At 37.9% G+C, this 27,236-nt stretch overlaps 1 protein-coding gene across 2 annotated transcripts in view; it reads left to right on the forward strand.

Moving 5' to 3' along the window:
• The window catches only part of tmtc2b (transmembrane O-mannosyltransferase targeting cadherins 2b), a 178,974-nt gene that overhangs the window by 88,430 nt on the left and 63,308 nt on the right, over positions 1 to 27,236 (forward strand). For both annotated transcript variants that reach the window (XM_088341036.1, XM_088341037.1), the window contains exons 3-6: positions 4,937 to 5,780; positions 18,652 to 18,766; positions 23,430 to 23,515; positions 26,425 to 26,609. In XM_088341036.1, the coding sequence (XP_088197162.1) occupies positions 4,937 to 5,780; positions 18,652 to 18,766; positions 23,430 to 23,515; positions 26,425 to 26,609 (1,230 nt within the window). The remainder of the gene's footprint in view (positions 1 to 4,936; positions 5,781 to 18,651; positions 18,767 to 23,429; positions 23,516 to 26,424; positions 26,610 to 27,236) is intronic.

Consider the following 27,236-nt stretch of genomic DNA (forward strand, 5'->3'; position numbering starts at 1 on the left):
GCCCCGCACACCTGATGCAGTTTTCAAGGTGTGTTTACGTCACGTTTTTTGAGATCATGTAACTATTCAGATGGTAATTACAAAGAAGAGCACATGTTTACTAGTGAGCGGAAAGAAAACGCAATTGAGGGATATGTGGCGAAAAATGTGAGCCCTATACAGTGGAGAATGGTGCGAGATTGTAACACAGACATGGAAGTCGTCTGTGTGTTGTCACTGCTGATTGCCGCGGTAATGGAGCAAATTGCATCTGCTCAAGGATTAAAGGAAACTTCAACAACCTGACATTGATACAGAAGGAGAAATATTGGTTTTGATAGATAACAGATCGGCTTCTGCTCTATTCAAATGTAGAAATTGAGGACTTCATTTGTTGGTGATAAAGCTAAAATATCATTAAAATCTTGTAAATTTTCAATGAAGAACTGTTAAACCTCACATTTGGCTCCTATTATGTATTAGTATTAATGTAATTCAAACACCACCTTTCAAAGGTTTGGGGGTCACCCAGACCCAATAGTTTTTCCTCCCATAAAAAATCACACTTTTTTATTAATCAAATGAATTGTAAAATAAATAGAAAGTGTAATTGAGACACTGACAAGGTTAGAAATCATGATTTGTATTTAAATAAAATTTCATCCTTCAAACTTTGCTTTTGTCAAAGAATGGCAATTTCTAAGCAACAACAAACAGCTGTGTACAGTATAAAGACCCACACACACTCTATTTATAAATGGTAAATGGTCTGCATTTATATAGCGCTTTTCAAGTCAATGAAGACCTCCCAAAGCGCTTTACAATGTGCTTCACACTTACCCATTCACATACGCACTCACACGCACTCACACACCAATAGCAGCCATGCAGCTGGCAAGGCGCCGACCTGCTTATTGGGGGCATTAGGGATTCAGTGTCTTGCCCAAGGACACTTCGACATATAACACGGAGGAGACATATAATAATAATGATAATAATCATTTATTTATATAATAATTATTTATATGAATAATGTTGGCAAAAACATCGACAAATAAACATCTCAGGTGAAGAAAAAAACAGGTGTCAAACATTTCCAGACGTCATGGCGGAGATTTGTATTTAGAGAACATTTTATGTGAAAAGACAGGGTTTGTATGGGTGCTTGAAATCCTTAAAAAATTTTGATTATTAATGTTGTGTTTGCAAGGATGGAAACATATTTGAACTTTTAGTGAAGTGACGGTAAATGTTTAAAATTGTTATCATGTTTTACAACAAGTCTTGCTCAATATTGATGCAAACACTGCTCTCCGGTGGCTTCACTTTGCCATTGCATTTAATCTCCCTCATGATTAATGGCAGCTAGCATTAGTTTGTATGGCATTGTACTATGAAGTGTCATCGCACTCTACTGGTCGTACTCAAGAAGATGGGTGCATGTTACACCTAATCAGATACTGAGAGATGTGTATATGTGAAAGGATTAGGTATAAATAATGGAAATGGGCCATGTAAAAAATTAAGGTAGCGTTTCCCAGTGTTAAATTGTATGGGGAAAAACTTGTAACTGAACATGTAGGCTACATATTACCGTCATTTTTACCCAAAACATGTGTAAATAGTGAGATATACTGTAAGTCTCAAAAATGCACATTTATTGTTCAGATTCACAAATCTATTTACGATTTACTCGAGTTTTAATTTTTATTTTTTTATTTTTTTTATAAATGCACATGTAAGATAAAAAAAATGCTTATGTAAATCATGGATATATGTGTGGCTTTGCAAAATACATGATTCACACAAGATTTCTTTTCATAATGGTACTAAAGAAGTGAAAAAATAGCTTTGAAATTCCTGTAAAAGTGCTTGAATTTGGCCATGAAAAGGGTGTAAGAACACTGAAATAGCAGCTCGATGTTTTCCTCGCACCTAATTTAAACCTGCGGTGTTTAATATTTTGCAAAAAAGTAGCAATTTCTTGTCTGAAATTTACGGTAATTTAATTGGTTTTAGTCTGACTCATTTTATTCAGTGAGCATAATGATTAGAAATGTGGATGTGGCAATAGATTTCTCTTCTAGTTACTGAAACTAACTTTTGCATCATATAAACGTTTGCCAGGGCTGGAAAAGATCACAAAAGCTTCAAGAGGAACCCTGTAAATCTCTCTGTAGCCTCTTGAAGCAATGATAGTGGTGCAATAGCAGCCAGCACATCTTTCCACTGAAGTCTGGGCAGAGTTTAACCCTCTGGGCCTCTCTGACCACTTGCTTTCCCTGGATTTTTGGGAGTCCCTGCTTAGGTTGAAACATCTTCCTTCTAGTTGTTTTTTTGAAAAAGAAAACCCACCATCACCTCATGAATTACAGCATCGTTGTCTACTAAATGTAGAAAAGCAGAAGTCAGGAACCTAATGTTCGCGAGCCAGTTATGGCTGTTTATATGGTTTAATGATCAAATTCTACTTGTACACATTTCCTCTGTTACATTCTAATTCTGACAAGCTCACAGTCGAAATCAAGTGTGTGCATAGCCAAAGCAAAACTGTAATCATCAGTCGTCCGTACCAGTATATAGTTGGCACATTCTTTCACACAGTTTACAGTGAAGGTGTCGCACTGAAAGACCCCCTTTTAGCTGTGCATCGCTATATAAACATTTCTTTTCAAGTTGATTACATAAGTCAAGTTAAATGTTAAAACTCTGAGAACAGACTGTAATTACCCAAAACTGCTAGCTAATCACACAGAAAATTGTGGGTGAGCCTTAAGGGTGGGCAGAACATTGCACACACAGCTCTCTCTCTCTCAAAAACACGAATACTGAGTAACAATGGTAACAAGACAATTAGAATACCCTCCAATACACCATATCTTCAGAATAAAGTCAACTGGATCAAATTTGAACTTCTAATGTAAGCATAACCTCACGACCTACTAACAACATTACCATATAAATAGCTGTCAATCCCAAAACAGTGGTATCGTTCTGATCCAAGTACTAGCTTATTATCAATTCGCCCACCTTAAATTAGTTATTGCGCTTTTATCAAGGTTAATTTGCACATTCTGTGGGGAATCTGTCGTATCTGATCTAACCACAGGTTGAAAAGCCAGAAAAGGTATTTTGGTTGCTCACTTGCTTTACCTGTGACAACTACATTTATTAAGCCTCAACAGTTCAAAAGAAGCCAGGATATTCATACATTTTCCTCCAGTGTTGGTCTTTCAATTTCCTGTGATTTTAGTGTATGTATCCTTTCATTGGCAATGAGGACAAGCAGATAGTAGACATTTTTCAATCCGATATTTTTTTTCCGTTTTGTTATGTGATATTAGAGGAAATTGATGTCTCCCTCGGTTGAGATTCTTTGAGGTTTGCTGCGTAAGCTTTGATCCCACTGAAGGCAAGGATTTATCGTCAGGTTCCTAAGTCTGTACATGCCTCTGTGCTGCATTTAGTGAGACTTCAAGATGTTACCGTTTTTATTTGTTTAACGCTCCTATTTAGGCGCACGTTATACACAAGGTTTTACTCGCAAAACATTGGATGCAATGGGAATCAAATCTGAGTCACGGCGGCGAGAGCGCAGAATCCTACCCGGGTCAGTGGTACGCAACTTTTGCTGAAACAGGGACCAGTTCAATGTCTTACAATGACCATGCAGCCTGTCCCAATATCATTAGTAATACATGCAATAATAATAATGATATGCCTAAATCTTTTGGGTAATTGACCTCTGGCCATATTACTTTGAAAACGTCCAAACTCGACCGATCTTGGGAAGCTAAGCCGGGTTCGGGCGAGAATACTACTTGGATGGAGACCGCCCTGGAATGATAACGAGATGTGATTTATGATACTCAAAATGCTTTGTTATACAAATCCGATTACATGACAAGAATAATGTAAAAAGTATTTTGGTTGTTATGGGAACCAGAACCAAAATGAGCTCTGGGTTTTTCCTGTCTTCCCTTTTTTCCCTTCCGTTCTATAAATTGTTAATCAAAATTGTTGATTTTCATCTTTTTGTAATCTTGTATGTGATAACTAGTGGAAAACAACTAAAATTTTAATCAATCACTAGACCGCTAGGGATCTAGATGTCATATTTTTACTCACTGTGCAACGCTGTACGTATATTATTGGCTGCACTCTTTCCCATAATGTTCCATACATTTTTGTACTATGTGGCACCATGAGGAAAAATATTGTGATGATTTTGATGCCTTTTCCTTTCTATTCTACAATCCTAATGATCTATTGGGTAGGCTTTGGTGCTCTCACTGCTGCAATCTGGGTTTGATTCCTGTTGCATCCAATGCTGAGCAAATAGTGGTATATGTTGTATGATCAGTCTTTCCTAAAATCCATATATGGCTCTTTTCATTAGAACATATGGCTGTGAGATAAAATACAACTTTGTATAATTAGGTAAGATGTTGTTACATGCGGAGACGATTGTGTGAAGCCGAGACAACACCGTACAATGTGAGGGATTGGTTCAGTATATTTAGGATACAATTTTGACTACAGTTTAGAGTCACAATGCCACACCAACAGTTGCTAAATAGTCCTTTATATGGAAACTCATTAAAAAAATCTGTGTTCATTGTTGAGACAGTTTGATGAAAATTCACTCAACATTATTTAAACAACCAAACGCTCTAGCAAAGTACCTAGAGCAATTTGATTGGGTAAGTGGTAGGAATGGGCAGGCTCAGAAACAAGAGTGTTTTAATAGGGAAGCATAAGGAGAGATTAGGGAGCATCAGGGCAAGAGACAGGAGGTGTGGGTGGAAATTAAAGCCAAGGAAGAAGTGAAAAAAAGGCAAAAGAAAGCTAGAAGGAAAAAAAAGAAGATCAAACCTGACTGCAGGACTGTGACAAAATCTGAAATCATGCATTATTCAGTGTGATTATGTAACATTTTTTGTTGTTTGTCTTCCAGAGAAACAATGCCCAGCTGCTGCTGAATGTTTTTCTCCTGGCAGCTTGGGGCGCAACCCTGTTGGTCGGCCGGTTCTACTGGATGGGGAACAAGCCTCCGAACTTTTCCAACTCCGACAACCCAGCAGCCGACTCGCCGTCCTTTATCACCAGGACGCTGACCTTTTTCTACTTGCCTGCCATCAACTTTTGGCTTCTCCTGTGCCCAGTCACACTCAGCTTTGATTGGTCGATGGACACCTTACCTTTGATAAAGAGCTTTGCCGATTTGAGGAATTCTCATACTCTTTTTTTCTATTTGGGATTTTTGCTGCTGGCTTGGTTCAGTGTTTGGAAGCAACCGAGAGCTAAGGGCAAAAATGAGGCAAATGGTAAAGCTCATTTGTTAACCAACGGAAAGAATGGAACCAGCAATGGGCACTGTTACCAGAACACTGAACTTGGTGAAAACTCTAGTGTGAGCACTCACATTAATAATCTACAAAATGGTACCAAAAAGCTCGATGAGAGCAGGACCTCGCTGCCCACCACAGAAAATGTTGTGGCGTTCTCCCTCGGCCTTTTAGCCATCCCTTTCCTCCCTGCCACAAACCTGTTTTTTTATGTCGGATTTGTGATCGCAGAGAGAGTACTCTACATCCCGAGTATGGGTTTTTGCCTGTTAGTCGCTTTGGGGTTGCGATCTCTGTATGTCCGCCTGAGGAAAAAGTCTTCCAGGACATTTTTGGTTTACTGCAGCGCATTTGTGATTTTGCTCTTTGGTGTTAAGACTGTTTTGAGGAATTGGGACTGGGAGAATGAAGAGATGCTCTATAGGTCAGGGATTTCTGTCAATCCTGCTAAAGGTAAGATGCTTAATGTGTCAGTTTAAATGAATGATGCACTAAAACCAGGGGTGTCCAAACTTTTTTAAAAAAGCAGATTTGGTAAGCTGAAAATGTGTGAATGCTGACTATTCAGCCTGGCATTCTTTAAACAATCTTTAATAAATCCCCCCTTTGTGAAAGGTTTGCTGTGCTTGGCGATCAGCGTCGCGACATCGTAGCTAGACTTTGTAGCATCATTTTTTGACTCTCATGTGAAAGCGCTGCTGTGGCGTTAAAACGGCTTCCAGGTGCTTTACCTTTTTACAATGTTCATTTCTAGTTAGTTTCTTGGTAAAATTAGGCAAACGCAGTTGTTTTGGATTTTAGTGAAATATTATCTTCCACTTGTCCTTGTAGCAGCAACTTTCTTTTTTTATTAAGTCAAGTCAAGTCATTTTTATTTGTATAGCCCTAAATCACGAAGAGTCTCAAAGGGCTTCACAGATTATTACACTATATTACACAAACTATTTTTTCAGCCGACGAGAAGAGTAGGTTATTCATATGCTATGGAGTAGAAGTGAGTTTTAAGTTTAGATTTAAACATTTCCACTGAGGTTGCAGATCGGATCTCAAGGGGAAGAGCATTCCACAGCACCGGTGCCCGGATGGAGAACGCTCTCGAACCAGCAGAACACTTCTTTGCTCTTGGGATCACCAGAAGACCGGCACTCTCAGATCGTAGGCTTCGGACCGGGACGTAGGGGCAAATCAGATCTGAAAGATAAGAGGGAGCAAGTCCATGTATGATTTTGTACAATACTGAGAGAACCTTGAAATCACATCTATGGCTAACTGGGAGCCAATGCAGGTTAGCCAAAATCGGTGTTATGTGATCGTACTTTTTTGTCCTATTTCAAAGCCTCGCTGCGGCGTTTTGTACCAGCTGAAGTGACTTGATTCTAGACTTCAGGAGACCAGAGAGTAGTGCATTACAGTAATCGAGACGGGAGGTGACAAACGCATGAATTATAATTTCCGCATCAGACTGAGACAGTATTGAACGGATTTTAGCAATGTTATGAAGATGGAAGAAAGCGGTTCTAGTAGTTTTCTTTACATGCATTTCAAAGGATAGATCAGGGTCAAATATGACACCTAAATTTTTAACTGAGTCACTCTGTGTGATGTGACATTTGTCAATGTTCACAGCAGTTTTTGAGAATATATCACGGCATTTAGATGGACCAATGACTAACATTTCGGTCTTTTCAGAGTTAAGACGCAAGAAATTGAGTTACATCCACTCTTTTATCTCAATGAGGCAGGCCTCCAAATTTCCACAGTTTAGTGTGGGAGATTCCTCCAACGGAAGATATAGTTGAGTGTCGTCTGCGTAGCAGTGGAAGCTGATATTGTACTTGCGAATAATATCACCTAATGGAAGCATGTAAATACTGAAAAGAAGGGGGCCAAGCACTGAACCCTGCGGAACACCGCAGGTAACATCAAAGGGCTCAGATGTCATTTCACCATATTTAACACAGTGCGTCCTATCTGAGAGGTAGGATCTGAACCACGAGAGGACGGTTCCTGAGAGACCAATCCATTTTTCCAACCGTTCTAGTAGGAAATTGTGGCGCACTGTGTCAAAAGCAGCACTAAGATCCAGCAGCAGCAAAAGTGATGAAGCGCCAGAATCCATTGCCAGTAGGAGATCATTTGTTACCTTGATCAGAGCTGTCTCAGTAGAGTGGTTAGCCCTGAATCCTGATTGCATGGATTCAAAAAGGTTATTCTCGGATATGAAAACATTTAGCTGCTGTGCCACTACTTTTTCAAGTACTTTAGAGAGGAAAGGTAGGTTTGACACAGGTCTATAATTACTTAAGATTTCTGGATCAAGGTTGGGTCTTTTCAGTGTGGGTTTAATAACGGCGGACTTAAAAGCTGCTGGAACTACACCTAAGGAGAGTGATATGTTTATAATATTTAGAACTGAAGGTCCAAGGACGCCAAAAAGACTTTTAATAAGTGAACCTGGGAGCGGGTCGAACTGGCAAGTTGTCGGTTTGGCCGCATTCACCACCTGTTTGAGATCATCAAGTGACAGTTCACTAAAACGGGACAATTTCCCAGGACAGCCACCCTGTCGTGCATCTGTAGATTTCAGCCCTTTAGTATGTGTGGTATTAATAATTTCTTTAGCAATTTCTTCCTGTATGCATTGAATCTTCTTAGTAAAGAAGACCATTAAGTCATGAGCAGAGTGCGTCGAACTATCTGCAGTAGTCTGTTGCCTTGTAAGCGATGCTACAGTTTCAAAAAGTGCTTTGGGATTGTTCTTTTGAGACGCAATCACCTTCGAAAGATAGGCCGGTTTTGCAGAGGCAAGGGCCGCTTTATACTTTAACAAGCTGTCACACCATGTTTGATGGAAAACCTCAAGCTTGGTAGTGCGCCATTTTCTTTACCAGTCGCCATTTCTGATATGGGATGGGCTAAAATTTTCACAGAAAACCAAGGGCAAGATGGCCAAAGGGCTATGCCATCATCCTGTGAAATTGTGATTTTCTATGTTTTTATTTTGTACAATTTTATGTTACACTGTGGTCACCATTACTGGCAGATCACATATTATTAATGTTACGACAGAGGCCGCGGGCCAGTAAAAATGTGATCACGGGCTGTAACCGACTCCCAGGCCAGACTTTGAACATGCCCGCACTACATAAATAGAATTGATTAAGGAACCATGTCCTTGTTCTTTAAATTAGATGTGGGTGATACCGAGAATGTTGGTATCAAAATGATCCACGTAAATAAAGGGTAGCATTGCTCGATACAGATTTGGTACCCATACTTGATGTATGATCATTAAAAAATTGACCTCCCTCTTATATTAGTATATGATAATTATGATAAACACAGCACATTGATGTTAGACACTAAAATGTTGTATTTTTATTAAATATCTACAATGTAAAATTATAGTATAAAAAAACTATTTAGATTACTTTTATTTCAGAACAGACGTTAGTCAAGAAAAGCAGCAATATAACAAAAATGCTTATGTAAAAGTCTTAACATAACAACTATACATTTAATTGCACAATATTTTAAAATAATACCAGTCGTGCAACTAAAATGTAAACACAATTGACTAAATTTCAATGTTATAATGTAATGTTTTCTGGACTATGAGTTCTGCTTTTTTACATAGGATTTCTGTTCCCGCAACATACAGGTACAGTATACTCTGCTGCATCTTGTTCATAAAAAAAAAAAAAAAAAATGTAGTTTTATTTACCGGACTATACACTAATTTAATATACAATGTAATTAGCATTTCTTCTGAGTGTGATTTACTCTGGAGTGACTTATAGATAAAATATAACAGCTTTGATAAGCAGCAGTTCAATAAAAACTGTAAATAAATAGATTTGAACAATTAAAAAAAAGAAAATAATACAACATTTTCAAAAGTTAATTTTTTTAAAACAAAAAGAAAAAAATGGATAAAAACAAAATCAACACAAAGTAATTTGAAAAATATTTTTTTTAAAAAATGTATATGTGTGTATATATATATATATATATATATATATATATATATATATATATATATATATATATATATATATATATATATACATACGTTAAAATAAATCTATAGAATACAAATTACAAATATAAACAGCTCAGGTGAAGAAGAAAAAATCTTACATATATTTACATATAAAGTCAAGCTAAAGAGAAAGAAACATATTTCATTTGAAAATGCACAACTAAAAAGAAGTATATTCTACAAATAACCGTATGTTGATTTCCCTCACCCTTAGATGATCATGGCTCCTCTGAATATGTAGTAAAAACATATATTTTTTAAATCTCACCTAAAATTAGGGCAAAATGATTACAGTAATGAAAAACCTTTTTTAAAACAATTTTCATTATATTTTACCAGTGGGGGTCATGGATTGAAACCAGACCAAAACAATGTCCAGAGTCTCCAAGAGCAGAGCACAACGAATAAACTAACACAAACTAACACAAAGTCTCACGGTTTAAACTCAAAATATACTGCAAGAAAAAATCAACTAAACCCAGCATTTGTCTTAAACTTATAGGGGGGAAAAATACCCACAAGTCAAGAAATGATGCGAAAAAAAATATAGTTGGAATTTTCTTCCAAAAATCAAAGCATTGAGCATTGAAACCTCAAAAGAACTGGGGTAAACCTAGAATTCTTAAAATCGAAGATAAGTCATGTCTCTTAAACCGAATTAACATAATCACAATTGACCATGTATGTAACAATTGGCGAGAATGAAGAATTAATATTGCTAGGTAACTTTTTATTGTTTTGTTTATGCACGTTGCATGTTTTTTTGTCTGTTGCTGCTGTAACTGCTAAATTATTCAAACTAAAGCTGTTTCAATATATCTTTACTTCATCAACAAAGCCTCACCCCTGAATATAAAAGTTGTTCACAGAGTTTGTACAGGTGCTTGACTCCTTGAAAATGCTAATTTTAACGCCGTATTGAAAAGTGCTAGAATTATGGGTGAGGTGCTTGTAAATCCTTGAAAATGTTTCTCAACAAGTTTGTCTAAAAAATATGCTGACAGTGCTTCCTGGTGGCTTTGCTTTGCTATTGCATTTCTTCTACCCTCATGATTAACTGGAGCTGGCATTTGTTTTTATGACACCGCCTATGAAGCGCCATCGTCCCCTATGGTTCGCGCCCAAGAATACAGGTGCATGCCTCACCTAACGGGCACTATGAAATGTGTATTAGTGCAAGGATTATGTGTAGAATTTGTCCACACCTACAAATACCTGGGTGTGCAGCTGGACAACAAACTGGACTGGACTGCCAACACAGAAGCTCTATGTAGGAAAGGGCAAAGCCGACTTTACTTCCTCAGAAGGCTGGCCTCCTTCAACATCTGCAAAAAACTCCTGAAAATATTCTATGAGACAGTAGTGGCAAGCGCCCTCTTCCATGCGGCAGCGTGTTGGGGAGGCAGCGTCAAGAAGAAGGATGCCTCTCGTCTCAATAAACTGGCTAGGAAAGCGAGCTCTGTTGTGGGCAAAGAGCTGGACAGCCTAACAAAAGTAGCTGAGAGACGAGCACTGAAAAAGCTTAGGTAAATTATGGACAATCCATCGCATCCACTACACAGCATTATCTCCAGACAGAAGAGCAGTTTCAGCGACAGACTGCTGTCACTGTCTTGTACTACGGACAGACTGAAGAGATCTTTTCTTCCTCATGCCATGAGGCTCTTTAACTCCACCCGGCAGAGTAAAGGCCCACATTAAACCACACCACCTACATTGGATATTACGGAATCTTACTGCAATATGTATTGTGTGTAGCACTATTTAGTTACTCTATATAACACGCTACAGTGGGCATTTGCACGTCACACTGGGTATTTGTATATTGTATTCTTTTGGCTTTATTATTGTACTGTTCTCAGCTCAGGGATGCTGCTGGAAATGTGAATTTCCCTTAGGGGATGAATAAAGTATCTATCTATCTATAAATAATGGAAATGAATGATGGGGAATGCAAATAACAAATTAAGGTTGCGTTTCCCAGTGGTCAATTGTGATTGGAAAAACTTCCTGCAACTGAAAATGTAAGCTACATTTTACCCAGTTTACCTGTTTTATCCAACACCAATATGGGGAGAGACTTGTCTCAGAAACAGATATGTTTATATAAAATTGAGATTAAAAATTGCATATGTGAATCACAGATATATTTGTGGCACTGCAAAAAAACTGATTCACACCGGAAAATTGGCTTTCAAACTCCATGAAAGTGCTTGAATTTGGCCATAGAGAGGTGTTCGAATCCTGTCTTTATTTGAACCCTGTGCCCTGGAAGAAGTACAAAACTAGATAAATACCTTTCCTTCTTGTGGGTTTACCTTGATTCTCACATGCAAAGAAATACTGTACAGCTTTTTGCACTCAGTATTGTGCTGTTTTTTTTAAATAGCACTAGCTGTCCTCTTTCACTTAGTAGAGCACCACTGCAGTGGCACTACTTTGTAATCCGTTCCTTCAACAATAATTCAAATATTCAACCGCCTTCACATTGAAGGCCAACAGGCAGGCATTTCTGTCCAAGTCATTGCTCTAATCATGACTTGAAATGGAAGCAGGACTGCGACTGGTGAGGCAACAGCAGGAAATGTTGGTGTAGCTAATTTCCCTTTCAAATTTTGCAACAGAGCTGAAGCATGACAGTCTGTTGGCTTTGGCCAGCCATCAACCAAGCAGAACAGAAAGGGCACGTTTACTCCGTCCTTCTTTGCCTAAGGATATAATCTTTCCATAACATTTCAAGTATGAACTGTGAATTGTAAAGTAACATCGAGAGGGTGGGGGTGGGACAGTGTGATATCACGTACATGTAGTTTTCTTTGATTGTAGGATGAGGATGGGGTAAGTGAGACAAGGACTGTTTCAAATAAGGAAGAGTTTTTTTAGCACATCTAAGAATTTACCATTCTTGCACGTGCAACAAAAGGAGCTGCAATGATGATTTCAGCCGGAAAATAGACCTCCGCCTAAATACACCTACTGATGGGGGGAAAAAAAATCTACCGCTTTTTCATATTCAAACAAAACAAAAACAATCTTGACTAAAGATTAATATTTTAGTCTACAACTGCTTTATTTGGAAGCAAGACTTACGTTTTTTTTTTGTTTTTTTGTATTTTATTATAGAGACTGATTGGGTTTCTCGCATAAAAAATAACATCAAAAGGTTGGCATGTATGACTTCTCAGTCTTAATAACACTGCTTAAACTAGAAATTTCTGGAAATTGCATGTGAAAACAAAAAGGCCGAACATTTATTTTGAAGTATTGTAAATTTATCAGATTAAAGAGGAAACAATTGGAATATTTTGTAAGTGTTCTATGAATTTTTTGAATATTTAAGGATACAGAAATGTATTCAAAAAAAATGTAAGGTATAAAGAAGGAAGTACTCTGTTATAAAAGTACAAAAAGGTACCAAAACATCCTGAAACAAACTGAAAAGTATGAAAAAAATTTAATTGGACTTGAATAGTATGAACAATTTCTGAAAATTATGAAACATACTGAAAACTAAGAGGACAAAAAAGCACGGGAAAAAAAACCTGAATAAAAATGAGCACATCAGTATGAAAAGGTTCACAAATGTATTAGAAAATATAATGAAAAAGAACAAAGTAGCGACAAGTACAAAAAAAGGTATAAAAGGATTACTCAAAAAAACATAAAAGTAGTGCAAGGAGCGATGTAGAGAGCGGCCGGCTAGCTGCACGCGAGCAGCAGGTTGGGGTCCAGGTCATCCGTTTCCTGGGTAATGGATCTAGCGTTAGTGGGATACAGGCTCAACTCTGCTTGTATTTGTGAGAGTTGTTATGTAGCCGCAGCAATACCTTTTTTTTTTCTTCTCCCGACGGCACCTCTGTGTCTTCCCAGACCTGATGACAATTCATGGAGCACCTGGTGGTCTCACCAATTTGTCAGTGATGATGTATCAATGTCGGTAGCCGATGTTTACAATTTCCTGTCAGTTGTAGTGTTGTAATGCTGATTTATGCGTGGATAAAGTCCAAAGATAAAGAAGTTCCGCTGAAGCCGTGTGCGCTGCAATATATGACCACTTTTGATAAGTACTTAGAAATTAACCGTAAAGTCACAAGAAAACAACGCCTTACACATTAATTTTTTTCATGTAAACATCCCTAAACAGGGTTTGTAAAGGTCCTTGAAATCCTTAAAAGTATTTTGATTTTATTTTTGTGTTTTTAGGGTTTGAAAAGTACTTGAACTTTAACTGAAGTGCTTTTAAATGTTTAAAACGTGCTATGTTTCTCGACAGTACGACTCAATAGACCACGAATCTCTAATGTGATGCCCGCAGGCACCAGGATGCCTCCTAAGAATAATTGAGTTGCTCACGAACCTATTCTGAAAATATCTCACCAGTTCTGGGTCATTCTGACTATTCAGTATTTTTTTTTTGTTAACTGAGTCTTTTCAACCTGATTTTTAATAATTAACCTGGTAATAACACAGTTACAACAAAGTGATAACATAAGTTATTTTACAAATTCAAATAAATTAATTCCAGTTCATGGGCTTCGTGGACCCATAAATGTATTCAAGTTTTAAGGATTATTTTTAAGTTATTCATTAAGAGACTAGAATGAAAATCTATTTGGGTATTAAACAAGTTTATTTATTAATCTTTTTATTGAAGTCATTTTGCAGTAAATACAACAAACAATATCCCAATTTATGGGTTTTATAAAGCAACAAAGCAGAAGTAAATGGAAGGAGACCAAGAGGAAGGCCGCGATTGACGTGGATGGATGGTGTTATGAGTGCACTGCAGGAAAGAGGTATAAATATAGTGGAAGCTAGAGCTCTTGTCGGTGAGAGGAATGAGTGGAGAGGTGTTGTTAAAGGATAGTGGGATGTTTAGACGCGTTCTAAGGGATGGGCAGGGGTAAACCCGTGAAAGCTGTCGGGCCCTGCTGTTGAACAGAAAAGTGTGTTGTGTCACCCTGACCTGAGTGACATGGCCGCTTTCTTGTGTCCTAATTCATCTGGAGAGACGAAAGCATGACCAACTTGGATGCCGAGGTGCTTAACTTGTTTGGGCATTTGGGTTGGCCATGGTCCAAAAAATGTTGTGTGTGTGTGTGTGTGTGTGTGTGTGTGTGTGTGTGTGTGTGTGTGTGTTTTTTTTTTTTGATACTTTTTCCCTTTTTTATTTTCTTTGTTTTTGTATGTGTTTGTCTTGCTGTCGGTCAACCCTCTCGAGGGATATGACCAGGGTAGACAGATAGATTGATAACGCAACAAATCAAACATTCTGCTGGTTTTTACCTAGCCACCTTTTTAGCTTTGTAGCTAGCTCTATTTTCCTACCTTTTTAGCAAGCTACATAGCTATTTTTTACATTTTTGCATGCTATCTTGCTTACATTTTACATGTTTTGCTAGCTATCAAGCTAAAGTGTGTCCACCTTTTTAGCTGAATATCTAGCTTTTTTTGCTTTCTATCTGGCTATTTAGCTTTTTACTTTTTCAGCTAGCTATCTAGATTCCTTTAATTTTTACCTTTTTCTTTTTAGCTAACTATCAAGCTACCTTTTTAGCCTTTTAGCAAGCCATCTGGCTAGTTTGCTATTTTAGAAATTCATATAAACTGGGTGCCCTTCGCACTAATTAGTAACACAAAGTAGCTCACCGCTTGAAACAGGTTGAAGATCACTGCAGTAGACTATGTATTAAATTAAGGAAATTAAACAAGTCTGCTTAAAAATGATGTTGACCTGCATTAGTTCACACATAATTAAGAATTTACTTTGCTTTATCAAAAGTTTGACGTCATTGAGTGCTGTCAGTAAGAAAAAGAAAAGGAAAGTTTGATAAAACCTAGACCAAACAGAGAGAACAGCAAACCGTATAATGAAGTGGGGCACAGAATCCCTCTTTTTTCCTTGGCCTCATTCAGTAAATTTTAGCCACTGGTTTAATATTTGGATTAGAATGTTTGGCCCTGCCCATTTCCGGTATGGCGACTGTAAATAAAATAAAAAGAGAGCTGACTGTGATGGTCGCCACTTTGAAGGACACAGGGAAGTCTTAAACAACTGTGTCTGCCTAATTTAAGAAGAGAGTGTGGCTGTTTATTACATCAAGAGGCACTTTTAGACAAAATGTAACGGGACACAGGTGGATGGTCTAGCTCCAGCTGGTGTTACACATTTGTTTTATATATTTTTGTTTTTTTTCTTTTGGTTTTGTTGTTCTTTTATCTAATTTTGTGTTAAATGGTAACCAAATATACATATTAACATCACAGTACACTTTTAACCCAGCCCCGCATAACGTAGCATACCTCACTCTTTTGCTTATGCTAACGGACGACTCACTCGTACTATTTCACTTTTTGTAAACTTTACAGACATCACAAACAACCTTTACAAACATATTTTCACATATTATCATCCTCACAGTAAGTGTGTTACCCGTATAAACATCTCACCTGCAAAATAGATGGTAAATGTCAGTCTCACACGACACTATTTACTTGTTGCCAATAGAGTGAATTATTGAACAAGTCTCATTAAATCACGTGAGTTCCGTGAGACTTGCCCCAAAACACCCTTCTCTGACCTGTGAGACTATGTCATATAGTGTTGATATACTGGTACTTCACTTTTTCTGCTTTACAAAACAACACCAAAATCCCAAAATATAACATTTTAACTAGTAGGCAACCCTTGTTGCGCCACACTAACATGCTGACTACAAAAAGCTAACTAGAAACGAAAGCTGTGAAAAGGTGATGCAACTGGTAGCTGTTTTAATGGCACAGCAGCTCTTCCTCACGAGACCTTGCAAGTCAAATGAAAATTCTAGAAAGACTAGTTCGGATGCTGATAGTCAAGCACTGCAAACCTTTCCCGAAGGTTGAATTTGTCAAGGACTGTTCAAAGAATGGCAGGCTGAATAGCCGGCACTTACACATTTTCAGCTTACCAAATCAGGCCCGTTTTCTGAAAAGTTTCGACACCCCTGGTGTACACTCATTATAGATTCTAAAAAAGCACTTTCCTCAACATCTTTATTCTCAAATATATACTTTCTTTAATGATTCTAATCCCATTAGTACTTAAATGACTCAGTGGTGGTCTCCTTTTCAAACACGCTCTCACAGTAATGAGTGGTGCTTTTTGGCACAAAGGTCTCCTAGTGTGTCTTGCCTCAGCCTTTAAGAGAAGCATAAGCAGCAGCAGCAGGAAAGCAAACTTTTAATCTGCAACCCGCAATAAGAAACAAAAAAAATCTCTTCTCAAATGTATTGAATGAAAGGAGTGTGCGGATTAAAGCAGAGCTATTTGAATATATTCCCCCTTTTTTTTTTTTTTTTTTAATTCTCTCAAAATGAAAAAACAAAACAAAATTCTCAGCAAAACCAAAACGACTTCAGGTAGCATATATACATTCAAATGAGCCTCCATTGCATGTAAGTGACCCCTCTGAAACTGCTTGAAAATAGCCACATACTAAAAGAAGTTCATACCAAAAATATTTTAAGAAATGTATCCAAACAACATTAATAACTTAATTGTGTAGAAAATAAAGACCAATACACTTGTACAAGCTAGAGATATATGACGTTTTTCAACCATTTACATGTCTAAATAATTTTTACTTAAAAAAAGGATCTCAAACTCAATGTACTCTGAGGCAGCCAAAGTTAAGTTCCATGCAAAGTGGAGCCATGTTGCATCAAACGTTCCATTATTCTCATATATATTTTTTTTGTTACCTTAAATACGATTTTAAGATAAAAGTTCCTACATTAGGAATTAATACGAAAATAAATAAACCAGTAAAAAGTAAATAATAATCTATTTACTCAAAGGTCTCTCTCTGTCAAGTTGAACTTGAGTAGACACCCAAAACAAGTAGAGAAGACATCAATATTTTTTTTACTTGCAAGGAGGACAGGGATTGAAGCCCTTAGATAAATAATTCATAAATAAAATCACAAAGTCTTGTGTTTAAAACACAATTCAGAAGAAACTCACTTTGTGTGAGCTAATATTTTTGTTTTTATACCTTCATGCACTGTAATTTTGGCTGCATTAGCGAGTGAATTGTTCCAAATCTTGAGTCCTCCCTAACTAAAAAGCACAGAGTTAGCATCCATATTAAATTGCAGTGGGCCGCACTGGCTTTAAAGAGACAGTGTGTATTATTTAGTTCCTCCTTGTGGTACAATAAACTACTAGATAAAATATTTTAATATTAGGCAGAAATACATACTTTATCATACCAATATTGTTTTCTATAAAAAAATCATAGGTCCAGAAATGTGCTTTTCCTTTAGATGGTGGAATGCATACCCCAGGTCTGCGCTATGATTGTCTGGTGTCTTTACGCTTGCTGTCACTGTCACTTGTCTTTTGTTCACATTCGACAACCATGCTATCTCGTGGTCAAATACTACCCGCTAGGGCTTTAAAATTTGAAATTACGGCGAGGGCCTCAGGCTTTTGTCACACAGGCTGGAAATGGCCGCCGGGCAGCAAGTTTGAAACCAAAGACTTAAAATAACAGTCAGTGAAGAGCTGTTAAATACGAATAATAATAACAACAATAGTTTACATTTATTTGGTCCCCTAAGGGAAATTATTTTTGATCAACTATGCAGTCAGTGCAGTCGCAGCAGAGTGCCAAATGACCTATTACAACATCTTTTATTCCCATGTGTCTCCCATCTGACTACTAACCAGGCTGACCTTCCCGAGATTGGGCCTTCTCAGTGTGGTATGGCCGTAAGCCGATAGCTGGATAGTATTGCAGAAATTTAAGCTCCTTTCTATAATAGATATGAAATCTAACCGCAATGTTCCCGCATTCAAGTAAAAACCTTAATTAAAAAGTAGAAAGCAGAAAAACATTTGAGTCATGAAATCAAACATTTGAATTAGTGTTTAAATAAACTGGAGTGGGAATTATTTCGATTGTTGTTTTGATTTTTTGTTTTTCTTTTGTTTTTTTTTTTACAAGAGATGACATTTTAGTGAAAGAAAAATATTGAGTGAAAAAAAAAGCTCAATAATCTTTTTATAATCAAATCTTACATCCCTGATTCATAGGTTTACTGTGATCCTCCAAAAAGAGCCCCATTAACCCAGCTAAAGCACACCTTTTATGTCTTTTATTTGACAGTCTGGCCCTGTGAGAAGGTTTTTTCTACAATGTTGCTCCTGAGTTAAAATGATTTTAACATCCCTGATCTAAATAATTCAAAGCTGTCTTTCATGAATACTGTCACATGTCGCCATTAATGTTTTTCTTTCAGCATGGGGCAACCTAGGAAATGTCTTAAAGAGTCAGGGGAAGATGGAGGAAGCAGAACGGGCATACAGAAATGCGCTCTATTACCGCAGCAACATGGCTGACATGTTGTATAACCTGTGAGTGTGAATTTCATTGATTTAGTAATAGCTCGTGTTTTTTCATGAAAAAACACTGCCTCTGTCAATATATTATTGATGTTAACATTTCTAACTGTCACTGTTTTTTTTTAATGGAATTTAGACTTGCATTGATGGTTTTAACTGATATGTGCATGCCATTTTAATTAATGTGTTTCTCACTCCCTTTAACTAGACAAGCGACGACCAATATAACATGCTAAGAAAAATGTCCAAGATTCCCTCAATTTTTGCGGCATATCTGTTTAATAACCACTAATTAAAAAATTAAGAAATTAAAGAAATTAAGTGAATTTATGGGAACGAGGAACCATATATGATGGAGATCAAAATTAGAGAGCAATTTACAAACAATTGACTAACTCTGAAAAATGCCATCTTTACTGCTCAACACTTTCAGGACATTTTGTTTTGTCTCTACAATGTGACTACAACACTTTTCACAAAACCGATGAGGCATGTCAACCCAAAAAAAACCCTCTGTATTTTGCCAAATATGTACGAATCAAAATTAGAAAACACTTTCAGGTGCCTCCCACTTTATGTTGCCAATCTAGCACATGGTAATTTTTGGGATTATCTGTCAACCCATATTTAACTGTCATTCCAACAGCCAGTTTCCCTGACTTTACAAGAGGGTGGGCTGTTATGAAGTGACTGAAAGCCTCCAGATGCAGGTTGTCTAGATAAAAACAAAAGGGTTGAACCCATCCGCCATAGCAAGACAAGTCTCATATCATCTAATCTCATTAGCTGCACTGCTTATCCTCAGTAGGGTCGCGGGGGTGCTGGAGCCCATCCCAGCAATCATCGGGCAGTCGGCAGGGGACACCCTGAACTGGTTGCCAGCCAATCGCAGGGCACACAGGGACAGACAACTCGCTCGCTCATTCACACCTAGGGACAATTTGGACCGGCCAATCCACCTGAAATGCATGTCTTTGGAATGTGGGAGGAAACCCACGCAAGCACGGGTAGAACATACAAACTCCGCACAGTAAGTCCGGTAGCTGGATTTGAACCCACACAGGAGGTTCCCAAGACCTTAGAACTGTGCTGCACACGCGCTAACCATTGCTGCCCGCAAGACAAGTCGATTATTCCAAATCTGTGGTTTAAAGGATATTGAATTTTTACAAAATTACAAACTCATTCAAGTTGCGCAAGAGGGCTGGACGTCCATGGAAGACAAATGCTAGAGAGGACAAGCCACTGCGGAGGATGTCAATGGGTAATCGTTCCCACACTACAGCTGAAATTGCTCGCCAGTTCAGTGCTGAACATGGTAAGGACCTGTCATGCCATAGACCAGTGTTTTGGAATGTGGGAGGAAACCCACGCAAGCACGGGTAGAACATACAAACTCCGCACAGTAAGTCCGGTAGCTGGATTTGAACCCACACAGGAGGTTCCCAAGACCTTAGAACTGTGCTGCACACGCGCTAACCATTGCTGCCCGCAAGACAAGTCGATTATTCCAAATCTGTGGTTTAAAGGATATTGAATTTTTACAAAATTACAAACTCATTCAAGTTGCGCAAGAGGGCTGGACGTCCATGGAAGACAAATGCTAGAGAGGACAAGCCACTGCGGAGGATGTCAATGGGTAATCGTTCCCACACTACAGCTGAAATTGCTCGCCAGTTCAGTGCTGAACATGGTAAGGACCTGTCATGCCATAGACCAGTGTTTTGGAATGTGGGAGGAAACCCACGCAAGCACGGGTAGAACATACAAACTCCGCACAGTAAGTCCGGTAGCTGGATTTGAACCCACACAGGAGGTTCCCAAGACCTTAGAACTGTGCTGCACACGCGCTAACCATTGCTGCCCGCAAGACAAGTCGATTATTCCAAATCTGTGGTTTAAAGGATATTGAATTTTTACAAAATTACAAACTCATTCAAGTTGCGCAAGAGGGCTGGACGTCCATGGAAGACAAATGCTAGAGAGGACAAGCCACTGCGGAGGATGTCAATGGGTAATCGTTCCCACACTACAGCTGAAATTGCTCGCCAGTTCAGTGCTGAACATGGTAAGGACCTGTCATGCCATAGACCAGTGTTTTTCAACCTTTTTTGAGCCAGGGCACGTTTTTTTCACATCGGAAAAAATTCGCGGCACACCACTAATCAAAAATGTTATCAAATGACACTGAACAGTATGTTTATTACAATAAAATTTATAATACCCCCAGTTTTTACAGCACATACAATGATTCATAAATGTTTTATAAAATTTTAAAAAGTGACATTGGATAATTTCTCAAAGCACACCTGACGATCTCTAGTGTGCCGTGGCACAGTGGTTAAAAATCACTGTCATAGACTGTCTCGTCGTTTAAGAGCAGTGACCAAACCTCTCAATAGCATAAAACAAAACCAAAAAGAAAATAAAAAAAGGATAAACTGAGCTTTGTTGGGGAGCATGTTGTGTGGACAGAGAAGATTTGGTCCTGAGTTTACATCAGTGATAAAAGCAAATTTAGTTCATTTGGGTCTGATGGGAAGCATTATGTTTCAAATTCAAATTAAAAGTGTTTATTGTCATATGCACAGTGAAGAACCATATTTCCCTGCACAATAAAATTGTGACTTTGCTGTCCACAGAGTTGCCTGCATAAAAATAGTTTGGCAACACATTGGAGAAAGACTAAGCCAAAAGTGCGTAATAGTCAGTGAGAGAAATTAAATGATCTGCATTTATATAGCGCTTTTAAAGTCAATAACTTCCCAAAGCGCTTTACAATGTGCTCCACATTTCCCAATAGCGGCCTTGCAGCCATATAAGGCGCTAACCTTCTTATTGGGGGTATTAGGGGTTCAGTGTCTTACCCAAGGACACTTCGACATGTAACACGGACGAGCTGGGATTCGAACTGGGATCTCTTGAAGCCCTTATATAAATAATTCATAAATAAAAATTAAAAAAAGACGAGCGCTCTACCAAGTGAGCTACTGCCGCCCGCGTAAGAGTCAGTGAGAGGTGGAGGAGGAAGTGTCATGGTTTGCAGCATGTTTTCTGCAGCAGTAGTTGGGCCTCTTGAACAGCTACATGGCCGAGTGAATGCCAATGTGTATCATAATGTTCTTCGACAGCACATGGTTCTTTACTTGCATTCATCGCCAAATCAGCCTGCGGTCTTCAAACAGGACAGTGCTTCATGTCACACATCAAAACAGCCAAAGATTTTCCCTGGAAGTGAAAACATCGGCCAGAGTCCTCATCTCAACTAATAGAGAACCTCTGGAAACTCCTTGGTGACAAAGTAATGGTCAAGAAACCCACTACTATCACCAATCTTTGGAGGAGGCTGGAAGAAAAATGGACCAAAATCACACCAATCAGAGTGAGAGTCGAGCGCTGTGATGTGGCCGCAGATGTACTGAAGTCATTCACAGCAGCAGTACACTCCCTACTAATTGCTGACTGTAACCTTCAGATTTTTTTTCCTTGCCAAAGTCTTTGTTGTTCTTTAATTTTCATCATTGTGTTTGCCTTTAGTCATTTTGTGAAAAGTGTTGTAGTACAATGACATAGACACAATAGAATGCTGTTAACTGTTAAGATAGTATGATATAAAGAATATTGTTTTTTTTTAATTTGTTCTCTAATTTCGATCGCCAGTGAAGTGAATTATTTTGTTTGCAGTTTACTCATTAAATACATTGAGAAAGCATCTCCAGCAATTGACTCTTTGTCAACTGGCTAAAGTGGGAGTGCTCCCTCCGGACTGGCTACATCGATCATCAGTCCTTTCTCCTTGTTTCTGCTCCTACCTCAGTAAATTCCCACTGGCTCTCTTTATCTGACATCTATAAGTGGTGTGCTGGAGTCTGCGTATTGTACAACATCCACACCCAATAAACACAACGGATTTTGTAGTCTAAGATATTCATCTTACTCTAACTGAACATATTGTATATTGTATATATAACTGAACATCTTGTATGCTCTCCAGAAATAATGAAACTTCTTAAAAAAAATCAAGGGAAAGCATTCTATTTTCCGATAACTATTCTTGATCAAAGGGACAATTTGTAATACTTAGCACCTCCTACTAGTGAAAACCCCCACAATTATTAAAAAAAAACTACTGATTTTAATAATAAGACAAAATACATGTAATGTCAAGTAAACGTGCATTCTTTCTTTGTTCCAGAAATTTAGATTTATTTTTCACAACATTTTTATAACATGAGGCTCATCAATTGGTGCAATGTGGCTCCACTTTGCCTGTAACTTAACTCAAGTGGCCATCTTGCTGGTACAGATAGCCCCCAAAACCCAGACTTTGTGAAATGCAGGGTAAATATTTTTTTTTGTTTGCTGCGGTTTGGACATTTAGAGTTCCCTTAATTTGTATTCTTCATTGTGCTTTATAGCACTCATTTGCTGTTGCTCTACACAATACAGTAACATCTATTAGTAAAATGTACAGTAGCATCGTGTCCCTGTTTGAGGTGAACTTGTAGTATATACATATATATTCATACATATATATATATATATATATATATATATGTGTGTATAAAATATATATGTTGAATGAGGTAAAACACAGCACTAAACATAATTTTCTCATTATTTACTTGCTGTTTTTAATTCTTCCATCTTTGCAATTGTTTGTCCTATTTTCCAGGGGTTTGCTGCTTCAGGAGAGCAACAAGTTTTTAGAGGCACTCCACTACTACAAGTTGGCCATTGGGAGCCGGCCAACCTTGGCCTGTAAGTGCATCCTTTCCTCGTAATGACAATCTGCAACTCCTGTGGTTGTGGCCACACTGTGTCCAGGCAATACTCTGCACAGGGTTTAGTTATGTGAGGCAGGAGGAACAGGAGGCTAAGGGCAACCGGCCTACAGCTGGTGCTTTCCATTAAATGAGCAAACACATGATGTCATCTATGATTAGTTATTTTCTATGCTTGATTTGCTTTGGATTTGTTTCCTCCACAATTTGACTCAAATTTGATTTCCCACAAAGTGTTGGGCGGGCTCACATTGTAGTGATTACAAATGAATTCCAGTTTACTCTGAATACATTAGCTCCCCATTGTTCTAGCCATCGTTCAATGATGGATAGACAGAAAGTCTGTTCTCTCCCAATGTAATTAAAAATCTAATCATGATGGCAGTCTGACTTAGAACATTTCAATTTGGTGTGTGATTGTCTCATCCATTGGCTGATAAAAGAAGTAATTAATTTGGCAGAGCAGCAGAAATATTGACAGCAAGAGTAAATGTTATTGTATTTTCAATTACTCACTGCCCATTAACAATGAAAATAGAGCTTTTTTGTTTTACATAACTCATTTACTGTTGAGGTACAATTGATTCCAAACACAAGGCTGCCTTGATTATTTGACACAAATTCTGAAAATATTTGAAAAGTCCATTGGCAAAACAATAGACAAGTGAGTACAAGCCAGCATTGATCATTGAAAGGATATCACTTTGCAGGTCAGTGTGACAAATGAAAATAATAATTCCGAATTCCAGGCTTTCCAGAAAATGTCTTTCATTCCCAAGATGGTGCTTTACTCAATATTGGTCATTGTATTTGGCCATGTTATTGTTTAAGCTCTAAAGACACTTTTAGAAGTTTACGGCATAGCCTTGTTAATCCTTCAACATGGATGGAGATGGATTGGACCTGCAACAGTAAAGCAGGAAACCCGGAAGCAGTATTTTTTCGCAGCACTTTTCAACTTAGAAATCTCAAGAACACAAACTTTTTATGTGGACTACTTCTCAATGATCTTACACCGTTTTTAGCCTTGTATAAAATTGTAAACATAGCAATTTATTAATTAAAGAAAATAATTTGCCCTACGTACAACACATAGCATCATACAATTTTTATAAAATTGGCACGTTCTGTATTGTAACAATTTTAATCGTATACGTTGGCCTGCAGAGGGATGGCCACCACAAGGCTATACTTGCCCAAGACACACCACAGGAAATGGTGCCCCTATGACCATAGTAGTTAAGGATCCAACCTACCAACCATATGAAATACTATTATCAATTCAAATTATCCTGAAAACAAAAATAAACTGTTGTGAAAGAATGAAATGCAATTTAAATACTCTCAGGATGTATTATTGCATGCTTCATAGAATGAATTTGTTATTTGAATTTTAGATCACTTTACTTTTTTGTTGTTCAATGGGTATTTTTAAAGGGTTTAATTGTTTTTTTGTGACTTTAAGTGTTGGTCGCCCAAGAACCTTTTTACATATTGTTATATTTCAGGCTTCAAACTTGGAGATTAAAAAACTCAAAATATAAGACTCAACATGTGAGACACAAACGTTAAATTAAACCAAATCCATTCAATGTGTTATATTGTGCTAACAAATAAAAGATGAAAGGTAGGTGTCGCAAAATTATCGTTTATACTTTGTATAACCTTCTTTTGCTCCGATTACGACCACAAGTCTTTTGACGAATGTAGTTTGGGTTTTGCACATCTTGACACAGAAATATTTAACCATTCTACCTCAAAAAAAAGCTCGAGTTTCTTAATGTTTGATCGTGATTGTTAGTTCACAGCATTTCTTCAGATCTTCGAAAAAATCACTAGGATTGAATTATGTGCTTTGGATTAGAAATTCTAACACCTTTTATATTGTTAGTTTTAAACCATTCAATTGGACATTTTGCCTTATGTTTAGGGTTGTTGTCTGTTGGAAGGTGAACCTGCGTCCTATTCTCCAGTCTCTTGCAGATTCCAACAGATTTTCTGCAAGAATCGCCGTGTAATAGGCTCCATCCATCTTCCCATCAACTCTAACAATCTTCTTAGTTTCTCCTGAAGAAAATCTGCCCAAAGCATAGTGATGCCACTACCATGTTTGGAAGCAGGAATGGTGTTTTCAGGGTAACTCTTTCACCAAATGTAATACTTTGCATTCAGCCCAAAAGGTTCAATTGGTGTCATCTGACCAGAGCACATTGTCCACTTGTTATATGTTTACCCCATGTGGTCTTTTTCTAGTATTCTGTCGGAAAGGGCTTACCACTTTTCCATAAAGGGGAGATCTACGCAGAGTCTGATGAATATCCGCCTTATGCACAGATCTTCCCACTTCAGCTGTGTATGCCTTTAGGTCATCCAATGTGATCATGGGCTTCTTTTTTCCTCTCTGATTAGTTTTCTCCATACATGGGCCAAAGGTTTAGTTGGACAGCCAGGTCTTGTTAGGTGTTCAGGGATTTTATGCTCTTTCCACTGTGATATTAATTATTTCACAGTTCTCTGGGAGATGTGTAAATATTTTGATATCTTGTATCCCATTCTTGCTTTGAAGTTTTTCAAAACTCTGTTTCGGACCTGCCTGCTGTGTTCTATGGTCTTCATAATGCTGCCTCGGCCCTCTGAGCCTATCACTGAGCATGTGCATTTGAACTGAGAATGACACAATGTTTAACTTGGTTTATCGTTGTTAGACATGGCTTACAATTGTGTCTCACATGTTATCAATTCTTTGAAATTATTTTCGTTTTTTAGCTTTAGGATTGAAGCCTGAAAAGTGGCAATATGACGAGTTTTGCGGGGGCAATACTTTTGCCAGGCGCTGTTTTATTATAATTCAGGGACTCATTTTTTGCTGTATTTTATCTTTGGCAGCTGCTTACTTGAATACAGGGATCATCCTGATGAATCAGGGTCGGCTGGAGGAGTCAAGGCATACTTTTCTGACCTGTGCTGACATTCCTGATGAGAACCTGAAGGACCCTCATGCTCACAAGAGCTCTGTCACCAGCTGCCTCTACAACTTGGGCAAACAACTCCATGAGCAGGGACAACAAGAGGTATGGATTTGTATTTGCAAACAACTCCATGAGCAGGGACAACAAGAGGTATGGATTTGGATTTGCACCAAACAGAAACAAAACGAAAATAAATCTAAACAGCTTGACAACATCAATCACATTACTGTGCATGTTGAGAGATTTGTCAGCTGTGGTTATAATGTTTGAAATTAACTTCTTTTGTGGAGCACATGTGTATATCTGTCTTACCAGTATCAAACCAAACACATTTTTGTTAGAATTGTGCTTTCTACATATACAATGTTTATATGGTAATCCCTCTGTTATCGCAGTTAATGGGGATATAAACACCCCGCGAAAAGTGAAAATCTGCGAAGTATTGTCGCACCTTCATAAAAGCCCCCAAAGCTCAAATTTACCTCGAGATTACATACTTACAACTGAGTATACAATAGTAACAAATTAACAACCAGAGATCTACAAATCAAAACACAAAACACAGAATAACCTGATAACAATGCACAGAGAACCCGCTAGTGATCACCATTTTTTCGCATTATAATGACTTTCTTCATTGTCCGTTTTAATTGATGAATTCATTTTGAATGGAACGAGCTGCTAAAATGCTACATCTGGTGTAGCCGTGTTCTACAATTTGTTTTGGGG

This window comes from Urocampus carinirostris, chromosome 7 (genome assembly GCF_059441175.1).
Source record: "Urocampus carinirostris isolate Australia breed hairy pipefish chromosome 7, RoL_Ucar_1.0, whole genome shotgun sequence".
NCBI lineage: Eukaryota > Metazoa > Chordata > Actinopteri > Syngnathiformes > Syngnathidae > Urocampus > Urocampus carinirostris.